The sequence below is a fragment of the Macrobrachium rosenbergii genome, chromosome 16 (genome assembly GCF_040412425.1).
Source record: "Macrobrachium rosenbergii isolate ZJJX-2024 chromosome 16, ASM4041242v1, whole genome shotgun sequence".
NCBI lineage: Eukaryota > Metazoa > Arthropoda > Malacostraca > Decapoda > Palaemonidae > Macrobrachium > Macrobrachium rosenbergii.
Genome location: NC_089756.1, coordinates 21777344 through 21801837, shown reverse-complemented (window position 1 = coordinate 21801837; position 24494 = coordinate 21777344). Strand labels below are relative to the sequence as shown.

Sequence of the window (24494 nt, the reverse complement as noted above, 5' to 3'; positions counted from 1 at the left end):
CTCTAATTGCAACAACAAAGGACAGGAGAAAATAGTTTGACCTCGCTTTTGTTTCTTTCCCTTGTTACAATTGTTATTACTTTCATGTGTCATTCAGTGGTATCATTGTCGCATAACATGGAATTTTCATTACATTTTCTTCCGAAGAATTGCACCAAGGAAGCCCTTGATGTCACTCCCATTCCAAGATGATTTTACAATCATCTTGATTTCTTAATATCAAGGGTAAAGAATGAATTAGAAAGTAAAAAAAAAAAATGTGAAATAAAGCATAACATAGAGTAAGTTGGACGAGTTAGAAAATAAACAATCGTATGCAAACAGATAATAATGATAAATGTACATCTACAAGCACTGACAAAATAGTTAAGATTAAGGTGGCCTTGTGCCAGCACGGGATCTTAGAGAGAACGCCAATTCATTATACAATCAGCTTACCCCCGCAGTTACTTAGATGTAAATACTGTATGATGCTTCCTGTCCAGACGAAAATGTTAAATATTAATGAATGGGCTATACATTCAAAGGTAAATGTTTGTAAAAAAAATAAGAAAAATATGCTATTTTTCATAGGTTGCGGAGAAGTGGACTGAGGGCAAGTCCTAAGCAGTGCGGAATAAGAAGGAGATTAAAATACCTGGAAAAGAAAAACAACCACTATAATCTTATGATTATATCCTCTGGGTTTGTCTCAAAGACGTTCAAAGGTCTGTCAAGTTGTTGTTTTGTAAAACTGGCAACAAGGCAAATCTTTAAACGCCACGCCAGAGAGGTCTCTTCGTCCTTGGTAGAGCATAGGCGGTTATCAAAGGTTTCGAAAGCACTCGTCAGTCGTGGACCGCATTGCTTGGGTTCAAAGACACGGCATCTCGAGTCGGCCAAGATGCTTCAAAATACCACAGCAATCAGAGTTATCCAACGCTGTTTCAGACTTGAGAGGTAAGTGTTCGCTCTTCTGAACGGAACTGAATATAGAATTAGGCCAAAGGCCAAGCACTGGGACCTATGGGGTCATTCAGCGCTGAAGGGGAAATTGACAGTAAGAAGGTCTGCAAGGTGTAACAGGAGGAAAACTTCGCAGTTGCACTGTGAATCAATTGTTAGGAGAGGCTGGAAAGTAAGATGGAAGAAAGAGAATATGAAAGTAGGTACAGTAAAAGGAACGAAAGGGTCTGCAGCTAGGGGGTGAAGGGACGCAGCAAAGACCGTTCCGTAATGCCTACAGCGCACCGCATGAGGTGCACTGACGGCACTAACCCCCTACGGGATTCGCTCTTCTGAAGTCTTTGAAGTCACTGGAAAAATATCGCTTGTAATAAGTCTTTAGATAAGTCATAGTGATAAAGAGACACTTCGTCTTAACAAAGCGTTATAACTGCCTAATATTAATAGTAATAATAAGGATACCTTGTCTTGGAAGGTTTTATTCGCTTTCTGAGACGTTGCCATTTAATAATATTGCTGTTGATAATGGTACGATCACATAGTTATTATTCAAATCAAGAGCGAATTTGTGAGGTACAGGACTGAAAGCTCGTTACCATGCAAAGCAAGGTTAAGAAAAGAGAAAACGCAGAAAGTAACAGATGATTAAGTGGTCAAATGAATCGACAAATACATGTATACCTGAACAACAATAAATGTCAGAAATAATAGGGCAAAGTGACCAACAACTTATTATTGTTATGTTGACAATACTGCAGAAACGTCGAAATGTTCTGGTTAACGAAGATACTGATGAAAGTGATGACAGTGATGATTTTGATATAAAGCTGATTTAATTTTTCCAACAAATTTCCAAAAATGGATTTTTTGTTATTTGTGTAAAATGTGTTCAGTGCATGCGTTAGTGAAAAGAAAATGAGTGATGATGAGATATAGGTGATTTTACCTGATTAAAAACATGAAACCATCTAACTTTTAGCCAATCCCCGCATTTAACTAACTAACTACACACACACACACACACACACACACACACATATATATATATATATATATATATATATATATATATATATATATATATATATATATATATATATATATATATATATATATATATATATATATATATATATATTGTAATGAACCGCAGTCGGTTCAGCAGGTTCTTTACAACAAAAATATCGAGACTGGAATGACTGGCAGAAATTGAGACAGGCAACGGGGAAAGGGGAACAACAAAACGAGCAGAATAACCTTAATACTAGTTTATTAGCATTAAGATATGTACATATTTACAAATGAGTCAAGTTTGGCGTAAGTAAATAAATATACATACAACATCAAACAACCAAAGAGTCAGTCAAATAAAGATGTAGCAAAATTAGTTACTTTAAAATAAAACAACCACACAAGCAAAAAGTAACAAATACCATATAAAAGTGAACAGCACTTCAGCTACATCATGAAAACAATTATTTCAGACAGCATAATGATTAAAAGTCACATCAATTAACATAAATAATGGTATAACCAAAAATACAAATAACAGATCAATAAAACATTACAAATAATCAAAATTATCATAAATACCAATTACTCAATACCTAAAAACATCTGTAATGATAATTAACAAGCCACCTACGGATAATATATAAACCATCTACCCAGAGATGTCAAGACCACTAAACAAGGGTCACAGAGGATGACCATCAAAGGTCGTCGAGGATGACCACCAAACAACTGCCGTGAAGTCGTCAAAACCGCCCCATGACGGTAAACAGGAACATCTCCATGAAACAGATGTTCACGCAGAGTCGATGTGACAGCCAAATTGCTGTCCCAGAGGAATGCCTCCTCTCCACAGATGACCTGGGTTAGTCATCAACTCATCCTCGAACTCGAAGTCGAACTCCACATCCTCGAAACTGTAGGAGCCAACAGGTAACAACTACCTGTCCATGCTGCTATGCTGTCTGGACCCTGACTCGATGATTACCCAGACCTGACTGTCGCTATCAAAGCGAAGACGACAGACGTAAACTCTGTATACCAAAAAATAAACACCTCCGGGGGAGAAGGAGTGCACCCTCAACAAGGGAACAATTGTTCCACAGACAAAACAGGCACTAAGCCTCACAATATATATATATATATATATATATATATATATATATATATATATATATATATATGCACATATATATATGCATATATATATATATATATATATATATATATATATATATATATATATATATATATATACATAAAGACAAAAACCACGAAGGAAAGAGAAACAGTGGCCTTTCGACTTGTCATCCTTTACCAGCAGACTGAAGAAATATAAAAATAAAGGTTTACAAAGAAAGCTCATATAAATGACATATGGGGATTACCAAGGAAAAAATATGTACCTGGAATCCAGCACAATTGAAGTATTAGTAGAACTGCCAAAACAGGGTTAGATATTTAAGAGGTTTTACAAAGGATTTGGATCAGCTGTTCAGAAGCAGGGACAGTACAATTACAAGATTATACAAGGAGGTGACTGACCACCAAAAATTTTTATAAAAGTACAACTCAATAATTCTCTTTTTTTGTAAACAATAACTATTTTTGCAAATCAACATTTTTACAAATAAAAAATTATATTCAACATATGAATACATAGAAAATACATATAAGGTAACTAATTTGTAATTAAGTCCGTGATTTTATCTTTTAGGTCGTTCTTGAACATTTTTCTAATATAGGGGTCCAAAAAATACATCCTAGGGCTAAGGTTAAAATTACAGCTGGAAGTAAGCTGTATAATAGCGGATTCCAAAAGATTTCTTGAAGAGAAATCTTTCGATCTGGCAGCCACTGAACTTTCAGTCCAGTTTATCCTGTGAGAGTTTTCACATAAATAAATGAATATAGCATTGGATGTTTGTCCAGTTTTGATGGAATACTTATGTTGCTTAATATGTACCCCTAAATCTATGCTAGATTGGCCAATGTAAAAAGAGCTATTTTTATTAACATTCCTTTTTGTGTGTTATTATAGGAAAAAAGAGGTTGACATTAAAAGATTTTAACAATGATTATTATGTTTTCAAACCCACTAAAATAAGGCAAGCTAAGAATGTCCTTAGGGGTTTCTTTCTCCATGTTACATTCACCATAAAACTTTTTGTGGGCTTTATTATAACAAATATCTAGTATATGTGAAGGATAATATAAATCTGTCCCTATTTTTCTTATGTATTCGATTTCTTGATCCAAATACTGGGGACTGACAATGCGCAAAGCTCGTAAAAACATAGAAGAAAAAATTGATATTTTGATATTAAGGTGATGGCCTGAATAAAAATGGACACAATTTAAGTTGTTGGTTGGTTTCCTATAAATACTGAATTTGCATTGAAATGGTTCTCTATGTATTAAAACATCTAAGAAAGGGGGGCAATTGTCTTTTTCTAATCCTAAAGTGAACTTAATGGATGGTACCTGGCTATTCAAATTAGAAAGTAAATCATTTACATCAATACCAGCAGGCAAAATAGCTAAAATATCGTCAACATATTCCTTTAAGGAGTATAAATGGTATTAGGTAAATATCGCTTTTCAAAGAATTCCATTTACAAGTTTGAGAGGAGTGGGAATAAAGGGTTTTACTTTTTGTATGGACAACTACTTCCGAAAGCCAGCCCGGCCTCACTCCAATTTATGGTATGGCCTTTATCCCTAATATGTACAAAAATTCCCGAACTCTATGAAGTATATCACACTGATATACTCTGTTATTCCTGATAATAACAGCCTACGTCCATGTCAGTTACAATGACAGCAGTCATGTGTTTGCATCTCAGGCTTCATGAATCTTATTGCTGTTTTTTTTTTTTTTTTGCTGTTACTGTCATTGTATGATTTCCACAGAATGCCTGTTGTCTGTCCTCGAGTTTCTACCAACATTTGTGGTGCGTCTCTTATTTTAAAAACTTTGTAGTTTTCGTTTTCATTTGCTTGTTAGGTTTATCCTTTGTCACCACTGCTCTTACTGTTTAGAATCCTGTAAACAAAATCAATCTCTCTCTCGCTCTCTCCCCTTCTTTTTCTTCTTCCTCTTCTTCAGGTTACTGTGAAAAAATGGCAGATCCATTTTCGTGGAAAATTGGTCCGTGTAAGAGGCCAGTTGCTCACGCCACCGCGGTCTGTTATAGACAGTGATAGTAAAAGAGCTGGCTTCAGGGCTACAACCATAGACACTTGAAAGCTCTTCCATCAGGAGAGGCCATTTTAAGACCTACTGTTCTCAAATTTCATTCATTCCACTTTGGGAAAGAACTCTATTCAAGCAGATGTCCCCTCCCCCGCCCCGAAAAAACGATAAAGATAACACCAGGCCTATTAGTTTTATCAGTTTGAAGCTAATTTTCTGGTATCCAGGACGATTTCTAGTTGTAGATATACTGTTTCGTAGCATAGCAATTTTCTCGAAAAGGGCTAGCTATACTTTGATCTATATTTCATCCTTGTACTGTATGTTGGTTAAACGGTTGAGGATGAATGGTTTCTTGCCTTTTCTATAATGATATTAAAAAATGTCGCCCTTTTTGTGACCCTATTCTGGATTGCTTGCAGCTAATGGCTGTTTGGCTTGTGACTGACAACTGGGGTAGTTGGTCGGCTTGTGGCTGATAACGGTTGCTAAGTTGCCTTGTAACTGATAACTAGTAGGTTGGAGGATCCGTAACTGATAACTGAGCGGTTGGTTGCATTGGGACTGATTATTGGTTAGCTGGCTAGCTTGTGACTGATACTAGGATGGTTGGAGTTCGCAACATATAGCTGATTTGTTGGCTGGCTTCTGACTGATCGCTGTTTAGTTGATTGGCTAGCAATTAAAAATTGGTTGATTGGTTTGCCTACGACTTATAACAGGCTTGTTGGCTTGTGTCTGATAATTGGCCACTTAGTTGGATTGTGATTGTTGGTTGGCTTCTGATTGATTGCTGCTTGATTGATTGGTCTGAAACTAATAATTGGCTGATTGGTTTGTTTGTGACTGATAACAGGCTGGTTGGCTTGTGTGTGATAACTGGCTGATTGGTTGGGTTGTGCCTTATAGCTGATTTGTTGGTGGCTTGTGGGAGACAACTAGCTGGTTGGTTGGCTTGTGACTAATAGCTGGTTATTCATTGCCTTGTGGCTAACATTTAATTGATTGCTTGGTTTGCAACTGATAATGCGTTGGGTGGTTGGTTTGTGACTGATGAGTTGACTAGTTAGAATATGTGGTTAGAGTTTGTAGCTGATAGCTGGTTAGTTGGTTGGCTTGTGACTGATGAGTTGACTGGTTAGAATATGTGGTTAGAGTTTGTAGCTGATAGCTGGTTAGTTGGTTGGCTTGTGGCTGATAGCTGGTTGGTTGGACTGTGACTGATGGTTGGTTGGTTTGTTGGCTTTTGACTGATAATGGGTTGGTTGGTTGGGTTGCGACCATAACTGGGTGGCTGACTGACTTGCTTGTTACTTATGACTGGTTGGATATGACTGATGGGCTTCCGACTGACAATCCATTTGTTAGTTTCCTTGTAGCTAATAACTGGTGGGTTGGTTGGCCTGTGACTGATAGGTGGCTGATCAGTTGGCTTATTCCTGAGAATGGGTTGGTTAGAGTTTGCTAATGATAACTAGCTGATTGATTTTCTCATGACTGATGACCGGATGTCTGATTGGCTTGTGACTAATAGTTGACTGCTTGGTTGGCTTTTGACTGATAAAGGGCTGATTGGAGTTCTAGATTAATAACTGGTTTCTAGTTGGCTTGTGACTAATAATGGTTGATTGGTTTGCCTGCGACTTATAATGAGTTGGTTGTGATTGATAGCTGGTTAGTTGGTTGACTTGTGGCTAATAGCTTGTTGATTGGTTAGCTTGTGACTTACAGTTGCCTGGCTAAATGGTTCATCTTTTGTCGTTGCAACACGAATGGTTATCGACACCAAAAATAAATGCATGCAAAATATGCTCTTGACTCTACACCAGTGTGAGCCTTTCAAATTATTAATATTTTAATTCATGTATAATATCAATTTTATTTTATATAAAAGTTTTTATTTCATTCATGAACGAACCTTCATTAATAATAGATTACCTAATCCCAAACACAAGCAAATCGTTCGTTTCAAGATTATACGCGGAAGAATTAAAACATCATAGGACAAAATTATTTCAAAATGCTTGTGGGACAAGATAAATAGGCTTTGTTACCCCTGCCTGCTGACTTACATACTTTCAAAGGAACAAAAATGACTTGCATCACAAGTTTTCCAACTTCCCGTAAACGTAATTCGTAGAAAATAAATCAGCAGATTTAAAGAGATTCCCATTTTATTTCTCGTAGGCTGAGGAACCGTAACCTATGCGGATCAGACTGCTTGAGGAGACAAGGGCGAAGAACTCTGAGCAGTTCCTGCAGCCACCAGCAGCTCGTCTTCCCTTCACAGTTTTCAGATGTCCAGCAGCCGCGGGGAAATCTCATCAACTCAATTTTCGAGAACGTCGATCGCTGGGGTTCACAAGTCGCTGTGGTTAATATATGGTGATTCATACTCATGTAGATACACAACATGCAAGCGTGACGAATATGAGTACATTCGAAGACTCGTGTTTTTTCAATGAAAAATTCATCAATTGTTTTCTTTTCAATCAGGAGTGTTCGGAATCCGGCCGAAGTTACACTTACGATAAGTTACTGGACGCAACACGGAAATGGGCTGGGTGTCTATCTAACCTGGGTTTGGAGAAGGGTGACGTCATAGTTATCGCTCTGCCCAACTGCCCAGAATACCCAATAATATTGCTGGGAGCCAACAGCCTGGGTGTCATCGTCACTGCGATAAATCCAAAAAGCACCAAAGGTGGATTAAGCATTAAAATTCTAGGTTCACTTTTCGGTTAATGGGGCGTGCTTGCAACATTCAGAGCTTTGTAATAAGTAAGTTTTTGCAACAGGCAGGTGGGCCACTTAGTACTGGAAATGGTTTATTGTGAGCAGGGGCACACAAACGAATACATATCTGTCTATGATATACAAACATATATATATATATATATATATATATATATATATATATATATATATATATATATATATATATAATATTGTAAATTAACCACTGGTTTTGTTCACAGCTACTAAGTCACAAATATCGTTTAATACTGATTTCATACTATTCCCAAAGTATAAATAATTCGATACTAAATAATAATTGTGGATCAGTATATGCGATATATATATATATATATATATATATATATATATATATATATATATATATATATATATATATATATATATATATATATATATATACATACAGATGAGATAACAAACCAGCTGAAAGTCAGCGAGGCTAAATTACTGGTGGTGACTCCTTCACTCATGGGAGAGGTGGTACACCTACTCTCGTCTAATCCTCCGGTGCAACTCGTCTCCAATGGACCTTGCAATATTCCAGGGACATTTAACTTGCAGGATATCGTGGCTGATCCTTCAGGAACTCGTATTGATCCTATTGAGGTAACTTCCGTTTGCCGGATTTACGTGATAATTTTGTTTGATGGTGTTGTTTGGGAATCTTTGATTTCAGGCTAGATTTGATCTTTTTAGGAACAAAAAGTACTTTAATGATAGATTCCAGTTAGCAAGTTACCTATAAAAAAGCATAATCAACATTAACACAATACATACTCAAAAATTTGCGTATAGTAACCTAATAGGTAATGACATTATTTTTAAAAGAGTTATCCTTAAAACGTTTTCTATCACAAAAGTGCTAACTAACGTTTTCTTACACACGGGAAATAGCTAGGGGACTGATGTGAATTTAAACTGCCTTGTGGTAGTGTAGCAGGATTACTACAGTAATATTCCAAATAAAAATAACAAGCAATGCCGAGTGATGAGAAACGTTGCGGGACCCAGCGCTACTAATGAAGGTCATGAGGACAATGTTACAGTTTATCTATTCATCCCTGAATTGAGACATTTTCCTTCACTAGAGGTGGCAATAGTAACTGGTACGCATACCCACACAAAAGAATGATCGGTGGCACATCAAACAGAAAATTTCATTCAATCAAATTTAGCAATGAGTATGCTAAATCACAGAGAACCTAATTTGATCACATTCATATATTCAGGATTGTAGTTTACAGAGAAGATATGTTAAAATATAATAATAATTATTTTAGTTGACAGAAAGGACCATTTCTCTGCTGCCCTTTTCAAGCGGTACAACAGGACCACCCAAAGGTGTCCAAGTTTCTCATGGAGCCATTGCGATCAATATGCGCATGATTTCGCACCCTTCAATAACAGCTACGAAACTTGCAACTGGTACGTGCAGACAGGGGAAATGTGCTAAAATTCTCCAGCCTAAGTAAGTTAAGAAATAAAACCAGTGCTTGAGCATTTGCTACTGCAATCATGGAGAAAGGAATATTTCTACAACAGTGAGTGGAATTTTTCACATATTAACTAATCATTATCAACAAAGGCAATACTGATACTGCATTTAACAGTTTATATTTACAAACAGATGTCCTTGATCATGACTTTTACGGGACTTTCATGTCATACACCTAAAATATATTAATTCACCGGTATTTATAAACTCTTATAATTCCCTTCATCATTCTCTCGACAAGAAAAAAAAAAAACAGTATTGTTCCACATGTAAATTAATGTATCCCAATCTCATTCCCATTTCTTTTCAGGAATCGCAATGTTTTTGTAGCAATAATTCGACATTCTCTCCTTCCAACAGACCCCTTCCAAGAGCCTTACATGTGTGTCCTACCCTTTTATCACATGTTCGGAATGCTCATCATGATATTTGGCATACAGCAGGGAGCGAAACTTGTCACCTTCCCATCCTTCCAACCCGGCCAATTCGTCAGCACCCTGAGGAAACATAGGGTGAGTTTTCTTTCCCAGTTTTCGTTTATTGTACAGGCTTGAAATATACCACTGTTTCGCCCTTTCCCATAATATGTGCAACTATTTGAGTAAAAATATGCAAATGTTATGCCCTCTTCCTGAATTACCGAACTAATTTCCAATTGTCCATAAGATACAGCTATTTCGGCTCTTTGAGCCCCTTTCCCTTACAATAACGCAATTGCTTCTCCTTTTTCTCTAGTATGTGCAATTACTTCTTAACCTCTAAACATCCTAACAATACTGGTAAATCTATCCAGTGAAATCCTTGAAATCCAAAACGGAATGAAGGAGAAAATTCTCCCTCCCATTGGGACTTGAACACAGTCTAGTTAGAAGATTGGGGCCAATGCTAAAACACTAAATACACATTTCTATAGTCAAACCAAAATGTCAAGGCAGGTGACAAGAGGTTTCCCCCAGACTATATCGTTCACAGTTAAGAACATTTTGGTAATTTTACCCAAAAGAAAACCGCACTACTTAAACCCCAGAGGTAAAGGCGGATTAAGCACTCAGATGGAGTTTCCGCACTGTATTTATCCTGGATTTTCTTTGTTTTCATTTCTTCTAGATGCAATATCGGGTAACCTTTGCGTGTGTGTGTGTGTTTGTGTGGGAGCAAATTATTTGCGTGTATATATATATATATATATATATATATATATATATATATATATATATATATATATATATATATATATATATATAAACAATGGGCCCTTGACTGATGTGACGAGGGTTTACGATCGGGCATGTGAAGCTGCCAATGTTCCCAGAAGGACTATGGAAAGAATCATCAAGGAAGGGAGAGAGACGGAAGAAGAATTTGGAGAACGAACATTCAATGGGTCTAAAGTCAGATGTAAACCATTTTAATAAGAAGGACAAAGGAAAAAGAAAGAAACCATGGCATGAGTGGAGGGATTGGTCTCGCACCATCCAGTACAGAATTTAATCCGATGAGATTTTTCCCTTTGTCTACAAGGGAAAATGTCCTCAACTTTTAGATTCAAATACGAAACATTCTGATGAGACCTCCTGCCATCCGCCTTCACATTTTGGTTTGACTATACTGTAGTAGGAAAAGAGTGGATAAGGAAAGAATGTCATATGATGTGTTCTGTATTTCTGGTCAAATACATTAATGTAAAAAGGTACGTAATATCTAGCCTAAGCGCATGACAAACAAGAAAGGAACAGTTGAGGCAATTGATACCTGATTTAAATATCTGCTAAGATATTATATATATATATATACATATATATATATATACAGTATATATACATATACTGTATATATATATATATTATACATATATATGTGTATATATATATATATATATATATATATATATATATATATATATATATATATATATATTATATGTATTATATACACACACACACACACATATATATATATATATTATATATATACATATATATGTGTATATATATTATATATACATATATATATATATATATATATATATATATATATATATATATATATATATATATATATATATATTTACATACATATATATATATATATATATATATATATATATATATTTATTTACATATATATATATATATATATATATATATATATATATATATATATATATATATATATATGACAAAAGATCCATGAAAACACTATATACACGTTGCAACTATATATTTTGGATACTTCTGCATCCTTGCTCACTGGTGAAATATGGACAGATGATATGCGACAGGAGTGTTCATAAGATATAGGGAGGTGTGGCAATACGACGTTGCTGGTATGTTGATGGCCGTTGACCCGATGGAAAATAGATTATGCCCTTGTGCTTTGGGCCTTGTTACCTCACACCTGCATCGATTCTAGTGGGCGTACCTGCTGGCTGCCTGCTTGAGGAGAGGCCGTAGGATTAACTTGTTGGTGGAACCGATTTCCAATGCCCTCCCGACAAGTTCATATTATTGGCTTGACTGATGATAGCAGATTTCAGAACCTTCCTCTTGTACGGGCAGCTACTACTGAAACCAGCTCGGGCCCACTTGTATTTTTGGTATGGCCTTCATCCCTAATATGCACGAAAATTCACGAACTCTCTGAAGCTCATCATACCGATGTTTTATTCTCTATTATTCTTTGTGAGATGGATCAACCTATTTCCACAACATAAATTTCATTACAGTTACTACATGGTATCTTATAAACACAGCATCTGCTTCTTTTTTTATTTATATTGGGAAGAGAGGTAGATCCATCTCACAACGGTTAATAGAGAACAAAACATCAGTACGATATACTTCAGACAATTCAGGGATTTTGGTGCATGGTGATAAAGGCCATACCATAAAATGGGGTGGCGTCGGGAATCTGCCACCATCAGTCAAACCAACCATATGAACTTGTCAGGAAGACAGCGGAAACTGGATTTCATCAACGGGTTAACCCTGCGGCCTCTTCTCAAGAAAGTTTATCAGCGGATACGCCCACCAGACTCGATGCAGGCGGGAGGTAACGAGGCCCAAAACACCAGGGAACAACCTATTTTCCATCAGGTCAACAGCTATGTGCATACCAGCAACGTCGTATTGCCACACCCTCATATTCCTTATGACTATTCTTGACTTTTCACACATAATGAGTATCCTAACGGAAGTCACCTATCAATAAATGAATTAAAAAGACTGAAAGCATTTTTTCTTTTCATAGGTGAGAACGCTCCACCTGGTTCCTCCACTGATTAATTTTCTAGTTCAGTCACCAGATGTCACAGCAGAGTCTCTGAAGTTTCTAAGAAAGATTGTGATCTGTTCGATTCCGTTTTCCTTGTCGCTTGCCCAAGCATTCAAGAGAAAATTCAGAGACGACGTGTTTTTACAAGAAAGTGAGTTTCTGAGAGTCTTCCATTTTTCCTCTGCCCTACAGTACGAACATAAACACAAACTAACTCACGCATGCGTGAAATCAAGTAATAATGTCACAGTAATAATGCAACTCTCATAGTATAAAGCACTGGGCTTGTGTACCCAAGGTCTAGTGACCTTGCGTGTACCGATGTCTGCAGTTCGATCCTTGCCTGCCACCCATCCGTCGACCCAGCTGTGAATTTGCATCAGCGTCAGATGGGGTCAAGAAAAAGGGAATGGCATTAGGCCGCCTCATCCCTAGAGTAAAGCCAAAATAATTACGAACATGGGTGTCGTTAGCTTGACGTATAATCTGACTGCAGTTAATGGGCATCCCTGTATTTGGGGTTCTTTAATCTAATCATAAAATCTTACTTATCCCTCTCACGGGCTTTCCAGAAGAAGGAGACCGTTCCAGGACAATGCAGACTTTTTGACCAGGTATAAGGAAGATACGGCAGCGTTTTTGCCATATCTACATTACATCCCAGGTTAGGTCAAAGGTTTATGAATCAAATCTGGGAAAAGCGTCAAAGCCAAAAACGTACTATAGAAAAACCAATATGACTATGAGCATATACTGTAGTACGCTTTCGGAGTTGCCGCTTTTCCCAGATTTGATTCATAAACCCTTGACCTAAGTTGGGATGCAATGTAGATGTAGCAAAAATTCTGCCAAATCTTCCTTAAACCAGGTCAAAAAGGGTAAACACCTTGACATTTATTTTTCTGCGTTTCTGACACTGAATATGTCAAATGAGCGAAAGAACTGAGATTCGATGACAAGTAAAGGATGATTTATAGTACAAAAAAAAAAAAGGCTGCAGTAAATGATGATTTGACATCATACATTAATTATTTTAGATAACATGGTATGATAGTGATGATTTAGTTTCTAGTAATCTAAATGAATTATACAAATGCCCAATATCTAGCCCAGACTCACTGATGAAAATAAATGATACAATGCGATGACAAAATTACTGTTATTGGTTCCTCAAAGACTGTAAATAAAGTCGGCATTGTCACGGAACGGTCTCTTTCTTCTGGAAAGCTCGTGGGAGGGAAAAGTCAGATTTTATGACCGGATCAAATAGCCCCGAATCGAGGGATGCAGATTAACTATAGTCAGGAAGAAGTTTGGCTACGTAGCTAATGACAGCCGTGTTCGTAGTCATTTTGGTTTGACTATCGAGACTTGCGAAGAACAGGAAGGTTCTACCCTTCTAGAACTACCCATTCTAAATGTGAAAAAGGTGCAAATATATGCAGTATATATACACATCTAAACATGTGTATATACTGTAACATACATACACATATAATATATATATATATATATATATATATATATATATATATATATATATATATATATATATATATATATATAGCACATACACACATCCATATATATATATATATATATATATATATATATATATATATATGGATGTGTGTATGTGCCAGAATAACTCTGAAATGCATTGAGCAATTTCAACCAGACTTGGTATACATATGACTATCTGGAAAAGAATACTGTTGGGTAAGACATCACTGGCACCAAAGGGGGGTGAGTGTGGGAAGGGTGTTACATGTTAAAATAACCGAAAACGACAGATATTAGTGTCCAATCCATAGTTTCGTCGTCGCTGAGGTGAACAGTTACAGTCACGATGCCCTTTAAGTCCAAGTTCAGTACTGATAGAAAGAGGGGATGAGAAGGGGTGGGAAGGTGGTGACATGTAAAAATAACAGAAAACAACAGATATTAGTGTCTAATCCATAGTTTTCATGGTTACTGAGATAAATAGTGACACTCCCGATGCCCTTTAAGTCCAAGTTCAGCCCCGATAGGAAGGCGGGGTGTGAGAAGGGGTGGAAAGGTGGTGACAAGTAAAAATAACCAAAAACGATAGATATTACTGTCTAATCCATAGTTTTTGAGGTTGCTGAGATAAATAGTGACATTCGCGATTTCCTTTAAGTCCAAGTTCAGCCCCAATAGGGAGGCAGGGTGAGAAGGGGTGGGAAGGTGGTGAGATGTAAAATAACCAAAAAAGACAGATATTAGTATTTAATCCATAGTTTTTGAGGTCCCTGAGATGATTAGAGACACTTCTGATGCCCTTTAAGTCCAAGTTCAGCCCCAATAGGAAGTCGGGGTGAGAAGGGGTGAAATATAAAATATAAAAAATGACAGATAACAGTGTCTAATCCAGTTTTTGAGGTCTCTGACATGATTAGAGGCACTTCTGATGCCCTTTAAGTCCAATTTCAGCCCCGATAGGAAGGGGGGGTGAGAAGGGCTGAAATATAAAATGTTAAAATTGATGAGCAATGCAACTGAAGCAACTATCTTAACAGATAAGTGAGAGAGAGAGAGAGAGAGAGAGAGAGAGAGAGAGAGAGAGAGAGAGAGAGAGAGAGTTCATCGGTTGTCATTCAGAGTTTTCCTGGGCAGTGCCGGGTTGGTCAGCTAGTATGTGTGTGTGTATATATATATATGTATATATATATATATATATATATATATATATATATATATATATATATATATATATATATATATATATATATATTATATATATAATGGAATAAAACCCAAAAATTTTCTGGTTCAGGTCATATATATACAAGTTGCCACTCAAGCAAATTTAAATTATTCTCTCTCTCTCTCTCTCTCTCTCTCTCTCTCTCTCTGTGATTAATTTTGTTCTGTTTATCTTAATTAGTGTTTGGGATGACGGAAGTACTTTTTGCAACGGCGAATCCCTACGGAGGAGAGCGCAACGGCTCTTGCGGGAAGATGCTCTCCAACGTGACGGCCAAAGTCGTGGACACAAGCACAGGAAGTGTTCTGGGACCCAATGAGATCGGAGAACTATGCCTCAAGACGCCATCGGTAATGCAATAAGAAAATGTATACATACATATATATACAGATCACACATATACAGACATATATACATATACTGTACATACACAGGGTGTTTCGAAATTAGAGCCCCCCTCTACAACATAAACTAAAATTGATATGGACAAAAACAAAAGTAATTCAGAACAGGTATTTATTTAAGTTTCTCTCTGAGTATTTAATATTTTGTGTGGCTTCCATCTGCCTGTACCACAGCCTGCATTCTTGAGGGGTATGATTTCAGCAAATTGCAAAAAAACTGAGACTCAAATTCCATTTCCCTGAGCATTTCGGTCACCTCTCATCGCAGGTCGTCAAGGCTTGGTATACCATCATAGTTCACTGTGCGCACTTCAACACGATCCTTTAAGATACTACCAATGTTTTCACACACGTTAAGGTCAGGGGAGCTACATGGAAATTCACTTGACGACAAGAAATCGATACCACTGTTTTGAAGCAGCTCCTGTGTCTGAAGAGCCTTGAAACATGGTGCCTTATCATGCAAAAATCTGACTTCTTCAACAGATAACACATTTTCAGGATCTTTGAGGAAAGGAAGTACTCCACCCGTAAGCACAGTTTCTCTGAAGTATTCGCCATTTCATGACTGTCCTTTTTCCTTGATGATCCACATCAACCATTTGGTTGTGAAACAGAGAAAAATTCCCAAACATTCAAGAAATTTCACAACCTGGCGATAGCGCACGTCATCGCTGATATCATCCAACTTTGCAGCCCAAATGATGTCATTTTTATGATTTGGCCTCCTGACTGTGTAAATGAAGAATTCATCTGATACGGCAACATGGAGAAAGTCAGCTTCATCCCAATCTTAAAGAAATGAACCACAAAACCATGCACGGTCTTCTCTCTGTTGCTGAGCGATGTTGGGCTTGCTGATAACATTAAATGGCTTGATACCAGGTTTTTTCAACTCACGATATGCAGCACTATAACTTCTCTTCTTTCCCCTTTTTGTTTCTAGTTCAAGCGCCAATTTACGTAAAGACTTTCTTGGTCTACTCACTGCCTCAGCTATGATGTCTTTTGACTCCTGAGAAAGGACTTCAGGCCTGCCAACATTCTCACTCTTTTCGTGATGACAGTCATATGGATTTTTGTTCCAGTTTCTTTTACCAATGGATTCATCTCTTTTAATGTATTTAGCTATCCAGGAACGTGAAATGAAGGATGCGCCAGCATCCCTGGCTTCTCTGAAGGTTATAGCCCGGATTCGGTCAATCCATCTGATTTCCTCCGAGTCGTTAGCCATGGCTGTATCTAACTCCGTAACTCAGTCTGAAAATACAAGAAATGTAAAATGAAAAATAGCTTAATAGAAACTTAAAATAATGTACTTGGAGATAGGCTATAGCAGAAAACTTCATAACTTTCCATTTGTTCTGTGGAGGGGGCCTCTAATTTCGAAACACCCGGTATATATACATAAACATGTGTATATTATATATATATATATATATATATATAGTATATATATATATATATAGTATATATATATATATATATATATATATATATATATATATATATATATATATATATATATATATATATATATATATATATATATATATATATATATATATATATATATATATATATATATATATATATATATATATATATATATATATATATATATATATATATATATATATATATATATATATATATATATCTATATATATATTTAAGCAGGTCTTTTTAAATGAATAATCACAGAAAAATTCTAATCCATCCTTTCCAGCGTGTAACTGTACTTAAATATTTTCATAAACTTTTTTTTAAAATTTTCTGATCTATTTAATTTCTGGAATGCATGCCTGTAGGGGGATAGTACCATCAACAGACCACATGCGGTGCACTGTTGGCATTACACCAGGGTATATGCAGTGTCCCTACGGCCACTATCTTTATCCACTCCTTGGCCTTAACTTGACCTCCATTTACGCTGCCTTTCTTTATTCTTCTCTCTAACCTCTCTTACTATTACTTGTTCGTGCAACTGTGAGGTTTCCTTCAAGTTTCACCCTTGGACCCATGTGCTTCATCTCATTCATTTTCAAGATCTCTCCCTATCTTGCTGTCCAACCACTCCAACTCCCCTTTTCACTTTCTATGGCGCTGAATGGCTGAAGATGTACCAGTACAGTACTTGGCTTTTTAGCCTTCCATGAATCCAGTCCATTTCTGAAGTTTGATGAAATTTCTTTGACTAGTGGAATGGAATGGAATATATGAGTTTAGGCCAAAGCGCTGGGACCTATGAAGTCATTCAGCGCTGGAAAGGGAATTGAGAGTAGGTAGGTCTGGAAGATGTAACAGGAGGCAAACCTCGCAGTTGCACTATGAAATAATAGTTAGGAGAGGGTGGATAGCAAGATGGAAGAAATATAAGTATGAATGGAAGTACAGTAGAAGGAATGAAAGGGGTTGCAGCTAGGTGCCGAGGGGACTCTGCAAAGAACATTTAGTAATGCCTACAGTGCACCCCGTGATGTGCACTGACGGCACAAACCCGCTACTGGGTTCTTTGACTAGTATTTTCTCAAGTTCAATACAGCATCGCTTGCTCATCAGACCGGGCCTTCGATGCCCTTGGAGAACTGTAGTCCTTTTCCTTCACTTCCAGATGATGACAGGATACCATCAAAATGAAGAGGCGACTTCTTCCGCCATTGACGCAGAAGGATTCCTGAGGACGGGGGACGTGGCCGTGATTGACAACGAAGGATACGTCAAGATTGTTGACAGGACGAAAGAGCTCATCAAAGTGAAGGGATTGCAGGTGCGTTATGAAGCTTTGGGTGAAGGATAAGTATACACGCACGCACACACACACATTCCTATCTATATCCGTAATATATGTATATGTATGTAGGTATGTATATAAAATCGGTTCCAATGCATCATGGAGAAAGGGGCCTCAGGATTATTATTATCATATTATCAAAATAGTTTCACCAGAACACTGAGCTGACTCTCAGCTCGCATAGTGCTTGCCCGAAGAATTAGGGTGAAATACCAGGTCTAGGCCATAGGCCAAGCACTGGGACCAAACAGGTCATTTGGCGTGGTGATGAATAAATGAAAAAAAAAAAAAAAAAAAAAAAAAAAAAACTGGCCAAGGCATGTCCATTATACTGGAACACACGCACACATTAAATACAGAAGGTCCTCTGGAAAATTCTGCCCCTCAGTCTTTCCCGTGCTTTATCTTCCACAAATCTCCACGCATCTCCTGCCTCCCACAGTTCTCATGCAAGTACAGTAGGTGCCCACATGAGGCCAGCTATACCACAATCTTATCCCCAGCGTAATAGATTCTTTCAACATACACCCTTGCTCCGTCCTAGAGGGACAGGACAGTAACAGAAGGTAACAAACCTTCTTCAAGTTTTCATTTGCATCTGGGTCGACTGGTGTTTCACCTTCCAATGATATATATATATATATATATATATATATATATATATATATATATATATATAATTTATATATATATATATATATATATATATATATATATATATATATATATATACATATACATATACATATTGTTTAGTTTTTATTTCTGTGCAATATAACCCACAGTTCCTTAGGATTATCTAAAAGCCATATATTTTATTTTTTTGTATGCGAAAGGGCCCTTGTCACTATATTATATATATATATATATATATATATATATATATATATATATATATATATATATATATATATATATATATATATATATATATATATATATATGCATATATGAGAGAGAGAGAGAGAGAGAGAAAGGGAGAGAGGACCTTAGCGACATGGGCCCTTTCGAGTACAAAAAAAAAAGTAAAAAAAAAAAGGCTTTTTGATTATCCTAAGGAACCGTGGCTTATGTTACAAAAAAATCAAACTGATAAAATAAGCACGATAATTTTTTCTTTTATTTCTAAAAGGGAAGGGTTTCAATTTTCATAATGCAGCGAATTATGGATTTTCATTTTAAAACTCTGAACTGGACGGGTTTTAAACAAGTTTTCTGTATTCTCATGGCAGACAAAAAAAAAAAGAAAGAAAGAAACGTGATAAATAAAAGTCTTTTGGAATACGTAATAGTGTCATTTAACAAAAAATGGAAAAAAATAGATGATTTGTGACGAACGCCTCTTATTGTATAGCAGGTGGAAGATACATAAAGGGGAATTGAAAGACAGAATTGCAATGAATGGTTCGAAAGTGAAGAGAAGACATTTTTCGCACTTCATGATTATTCCCTAAACGATTTTTAATAGTTGTGTGACCATTTTCCAGAAGAGCAATAAATAAACAAAAGTTGAATCCAAGAAAATTTCCCATAAATAAATAACAATACAAAACCAGTTAGATGGAATCGAATAATGAAACGAAACTACAACAAATGGAATATTTATGATCCTGTGAGTAGTAAAAGTAACAGAATAAAGAGCTGTTTACAGAGAAAATTGACAAAAAATATAAAAAAAAAATTCCCAACAATTAACAACCTAATAATTAAAATAAATAATCTTGAAAGAAAAATAATATGAACACCTACCAAAACGGGGACAATGTAGACCTAAAAATGCACAAAAAAATAAAGATTAACATTGTAATAAACAGACTAATGTTATTCATGTAATTCATTGTGTCCGCATTGTAACTTTCTCTTTTTACTGGTATAGTGGTTAGTGTCGTGGCATGCCCCTCAGACGTCGCGGGTTTGCGTCTCCCCCAGGGCGATGAAAAATCACTTGCTCTGTATCATGATCAGTTACTGCTGCAGTGTGGGGTCTTCAGTGGGAGGTAGAAACCAATATTCTTTGGAAGCTTGAATTTCAAGTCAATGGCCCCTTTGTGCTTGTTCCACGTGAATAGGATTCATCTACTGGAATAATAGTAATGATAATTCCATTTTTCACTTGTAGCCGGCAGGGGGAGGGGGTTAATAAAAAAATGTATACTATACTTTGAAGGATATTATATCTATTCTGTATTTTTTGTGAATACCCTGAGGAGCTTTTTGGTTAGAAAAAAATTACAATATTTTAAGGGATTTTCTAGCTTTTTGCTAGTTCGCCTATGGCCACAGAACAATGGTAAAGTGAAAAATATGAATTTCAGATAGTGTTTTGTGTGGTAATCATGGATTTGGACAGGGGGGATCCAAGCCACCTTTGTTGGTCCTCAAATATTATGATATAATTTATTTTTATCCTTGGAGGAGTGGCTCCTCCAGGAAAGGTTGTTAACCCCTTGCCCTTCTGCGGCCTTTGCAACCCACCACTGATGACCACCTACCAGATACCTACAGTAATTCCCTGCTAGGTCAAGAGCAACCCAGTCGGATTTAATGCCACTCACTGAAAGCACGCCGCCTTACATGGGAGTCGAACCTTGGTGATACCACTAGAGGGGAAGTTCCATGACCACTAGAAAACGTGATCACATAAACAAAAAGATTCCTGAATAGATACAAAAGTACTTGGTGCTGAATTTCTTGCAAGTTTTCGCGTATACTAATGTGTATATCTCATTTCATAGAATGTTCTTAGGTTACAACAAAAAGGCAATAAAAGATACTAAAAATATCTTTTTCCGCATCTTTTCCTACTTCTATGTCGGGTCGATGTTTCTCGTCCCCTGACAATTGTTTGCCTCTCTGGTCTTCTAAATACATCCATCCACCTTGGCTTTGGTCTTCCTCTTGCCCTCCCACCAGGCACCTCCAACTGCGTCACTCTCCTCCCTACATAAGTCTCATCCCTTCTCATCACATGGCCATACCACTGCAGTCTTCTTTCCTGGGCCTTCTTTGATAGTTCTACGACTTTAGTAGTTCCTCTCATTCTTTCATTTTTGATCCTGTCCATTTTTGTTACTCCAAACCGGAGCATTTTCATCTCTACCGCATCCAATTTCTTCTCTTGCACTCTCTCATTGATTCTGCGGTCGCAGAAGACGCCTGACATGTTTCTCCGATTTTTCCATCCAACCTGCGCTCTGTGTGTTATTTCTGCATCCAAATTTCCATCACCAGCCACTGTTGAGCCAAGATACTTAAATTTTTCTACTCGGTTCAACCTTGCCCCTTCCATACTAATCTCGGGGTCTTGATCTTCGTCAAAACTTAGGTATTCAGTCTTGTTTCCACTGATCTTTAATCCTATGTCTTCCAGTACCTTCCTCCATTGCTGTAGTTTTGACTCTACTACCTCTCTGCTGGTGCTGCATAACACGATGTCATCAGCAAACAGCATGCACCAGGGGGATTGATCTCTTATTCCTTGAGATAGCACATCCATTATCAGGTCAAAAGGATACGGAATTAAAGCAGATCCCTGATGTAAATCTACTCTTACTGGTATCCGTTCATATATATATATATATATATATATATATATATATATATATATATATATATATATATATATATATATATATATATATATACACTGTATATTGTTACTAAAAGATAGAACAGTATGTATATATATATATATATATATATATATATATATATATATATATATATATATATATATATATATATATATATATATATATATATATATATATGTATATATATATATATATATATATATATATATATATATATATATATATATATATATATATATATATATATATATATATATATATATATATATATATATATATATATATATATATATATATATATATATATATATATATAGGCACACACACATTGTTCCTATCTTTTACTGCCTTTTGTTGTAGCCTAAGAGCATTCTATGAGATTAAAGGCCCGTAAAACAAAAACCAAAAAATGGACACGACCACAACACTGATCACTAAAATTTCCATGTACATGCAGGTATGGAATAACAACTTTGCCACTAGCAGAGAAAACATATAGATTCAGTTCCTTCACTATTCCTAACCTCTGGTGAAATGAGACGCTTCTTTCCAGGTGTCTCCATCTGAGATAGAGAACATCCTACGCCAACATCCCCAGGTAGGGGACGTGGGTGTCGTGGGCGTTCCCCACGAGAGGCAGGGGGAGGTGCCCAAGGCCTTTGTCGTTGCCAGAAATGAAGAACTTTCCGCCGAGGATATTCACAGGTTGGTGGAATAGTGGTTCACCTTCACAAAAAAAAAAAAAAAAAAACCATAAAACCGATACTTTGTGTCTTTTACAATTTGCGTTGCTACAGAAAATATTTACCATTCCAGCTGGTCTAAGTTTTCGTGGATAGTCTGCCTGAATAGCACACGCACATATACATACATACATACATATATATATATATATATATATATATATATATATATATATATATATATATATAGTAGTTAAAAGTGTGATGGTTGTTGTTTATATGCATTTTTAGTGTTTACGGGTGTGCGATACTGACAAGGTAAGGTGAGGAAGGGTATAGAGTTGCCCTCGAGCGCTCGTAGATTTTTTTACTTGCCCTTATTAGGATTTTGCCCTTATCTGACAGGCCCTTGTCTCTATTAATCCAGACAATCGAGAGATTACTTGTGTGTGTGTGTGTGTGTATATATATATATATATATATACGAGTATATATATATATACATATATATATATATATATATATATATATATATATATATATATATATATATATATATATATATATATATATATATATATCTGTGTGAAAGACCTCAGTGCCATGGCTGGGCTGTTGGTTTGGAAAAAGGACAATGACCATCATTAGATCCTACTTCTGTGACCAACTTGTAAGCATGCCATAGGCAGTGAATTCCATTGGAGGGAGTGATTTTGTTTGTGGTTCTTCATATGTTCACTGATATTAAAGGTTCATTATGACGATTCTGTAAGATTTAAGTTCTGTGTCAGCCATCAAAAATCTTACTGATACTAAACTATTCAATACATGTTTTACTTTCGTGATTTTTTCCGGGTTTAATTTGGAATTAACCTTTACTGTATGTATACAGTAATGGCCCATATTTCTTAAATAAAGGAGTATTAGACCCAAACTATTTCACTCACAGCAACTGTGTTTTCAAGCCAATTTCTGTAAGGTAATTTCAGACTAAATTTCAATTTCTTTCGCAGTTTCCTAAATACCAGAGTTGCTCCTCATAAGAGACTGGTAGGAGGCGTCTTTTTCGTCAAAGAACTTCCCAGGACACCAGCAGGGAAACTTCTCAGGAGGGAACTGAAGTTGACAGCAGGTGAAGTTGAAAGTCTACGAAGTTAAGACGAGATGTACAATTAAAAGTCTAAGAACAAAAGCAAAGGGTTGGCTTCGTCATATCATAACTTAGATAAATGAAACGCGACTAATTATCAAAACGGTAACTTAACATCTAAAAAAAAATATATACATGAATAATACAGCTGGTATAAATTTTGTTTTTAACATTAAAAATACATGATAAATGAAATGCAAGTGAATTATACAAACACTAACATACGAGTTTTTTCAAATGAATTTCATATATAAAACCACTACCTTTATTAACTCAAAGCAAATTCTGCTGGGTACTTTCCTTAGAGTATTATTATTACAACCTCAAGAACTAACACAAAAGTTAAAAACCCTATAAGGACGTTTTCCAAATCTCTTTTCAGACGAATGGAAAATGACAATGAAAAATATATCTTAGCTTGAAACCTGAATGGCTTTTATTCGCCTATGTCAGTCAAATGAA

General features: G+C 36.1%; 1 protein-coding gene across 1 annotated transcript; it reads left to right on the top strand.

Annotated features, from left to right (window-relative positions):
• The first annotated feature begins 15594 nt into the window (after positions 1-15594).
• Positions 15595-24234, top strand: LOC136847008 (probable 4-coumarate--CoA ligase 3). The gene is made up of 4 exons (XM_067118260.1): positions 15595-15758; positions 18427-18582; positions 22753-22904; positions 23896-24234. The coding sequence occupies exons 1-4, from the start codon at positions 15597-15599 to the stop codon at positions 24038-24040; spliced, it is 615 nt and encodes a 204-aa protein (XP_066974361.1). The 5' UTR covers positions 15595-15596; the 3' UTR covers positions 24041-24234.
• The last annotated feature ends 260 nt before the right edge of the window (positions 24235-24494 follow it).

Coding starts and splice junctions, on each gene's coding strand:
- LOC136847008 (XM_067118260.1), top strand. CDS start 15,597: ATGACGGAAGTACTTTTTGCAACGGCGAATCCCTACGGAGGAGAGCGC. Junction 18,583..22,752: donor TCAAAGTGAAGGGATTGCAG/GTGCGTTATGAA, acceptor GCTTCTTTCCAG/GTGTCTCCATCTGAGATAGA. Junction 22,905..23,895: donor TCCGCCGAGGATATTCACAG/GTTGGTGGAATA, acceptor TTTCTTTCGCAG/TTTCCTAAATACCAGAGTTG.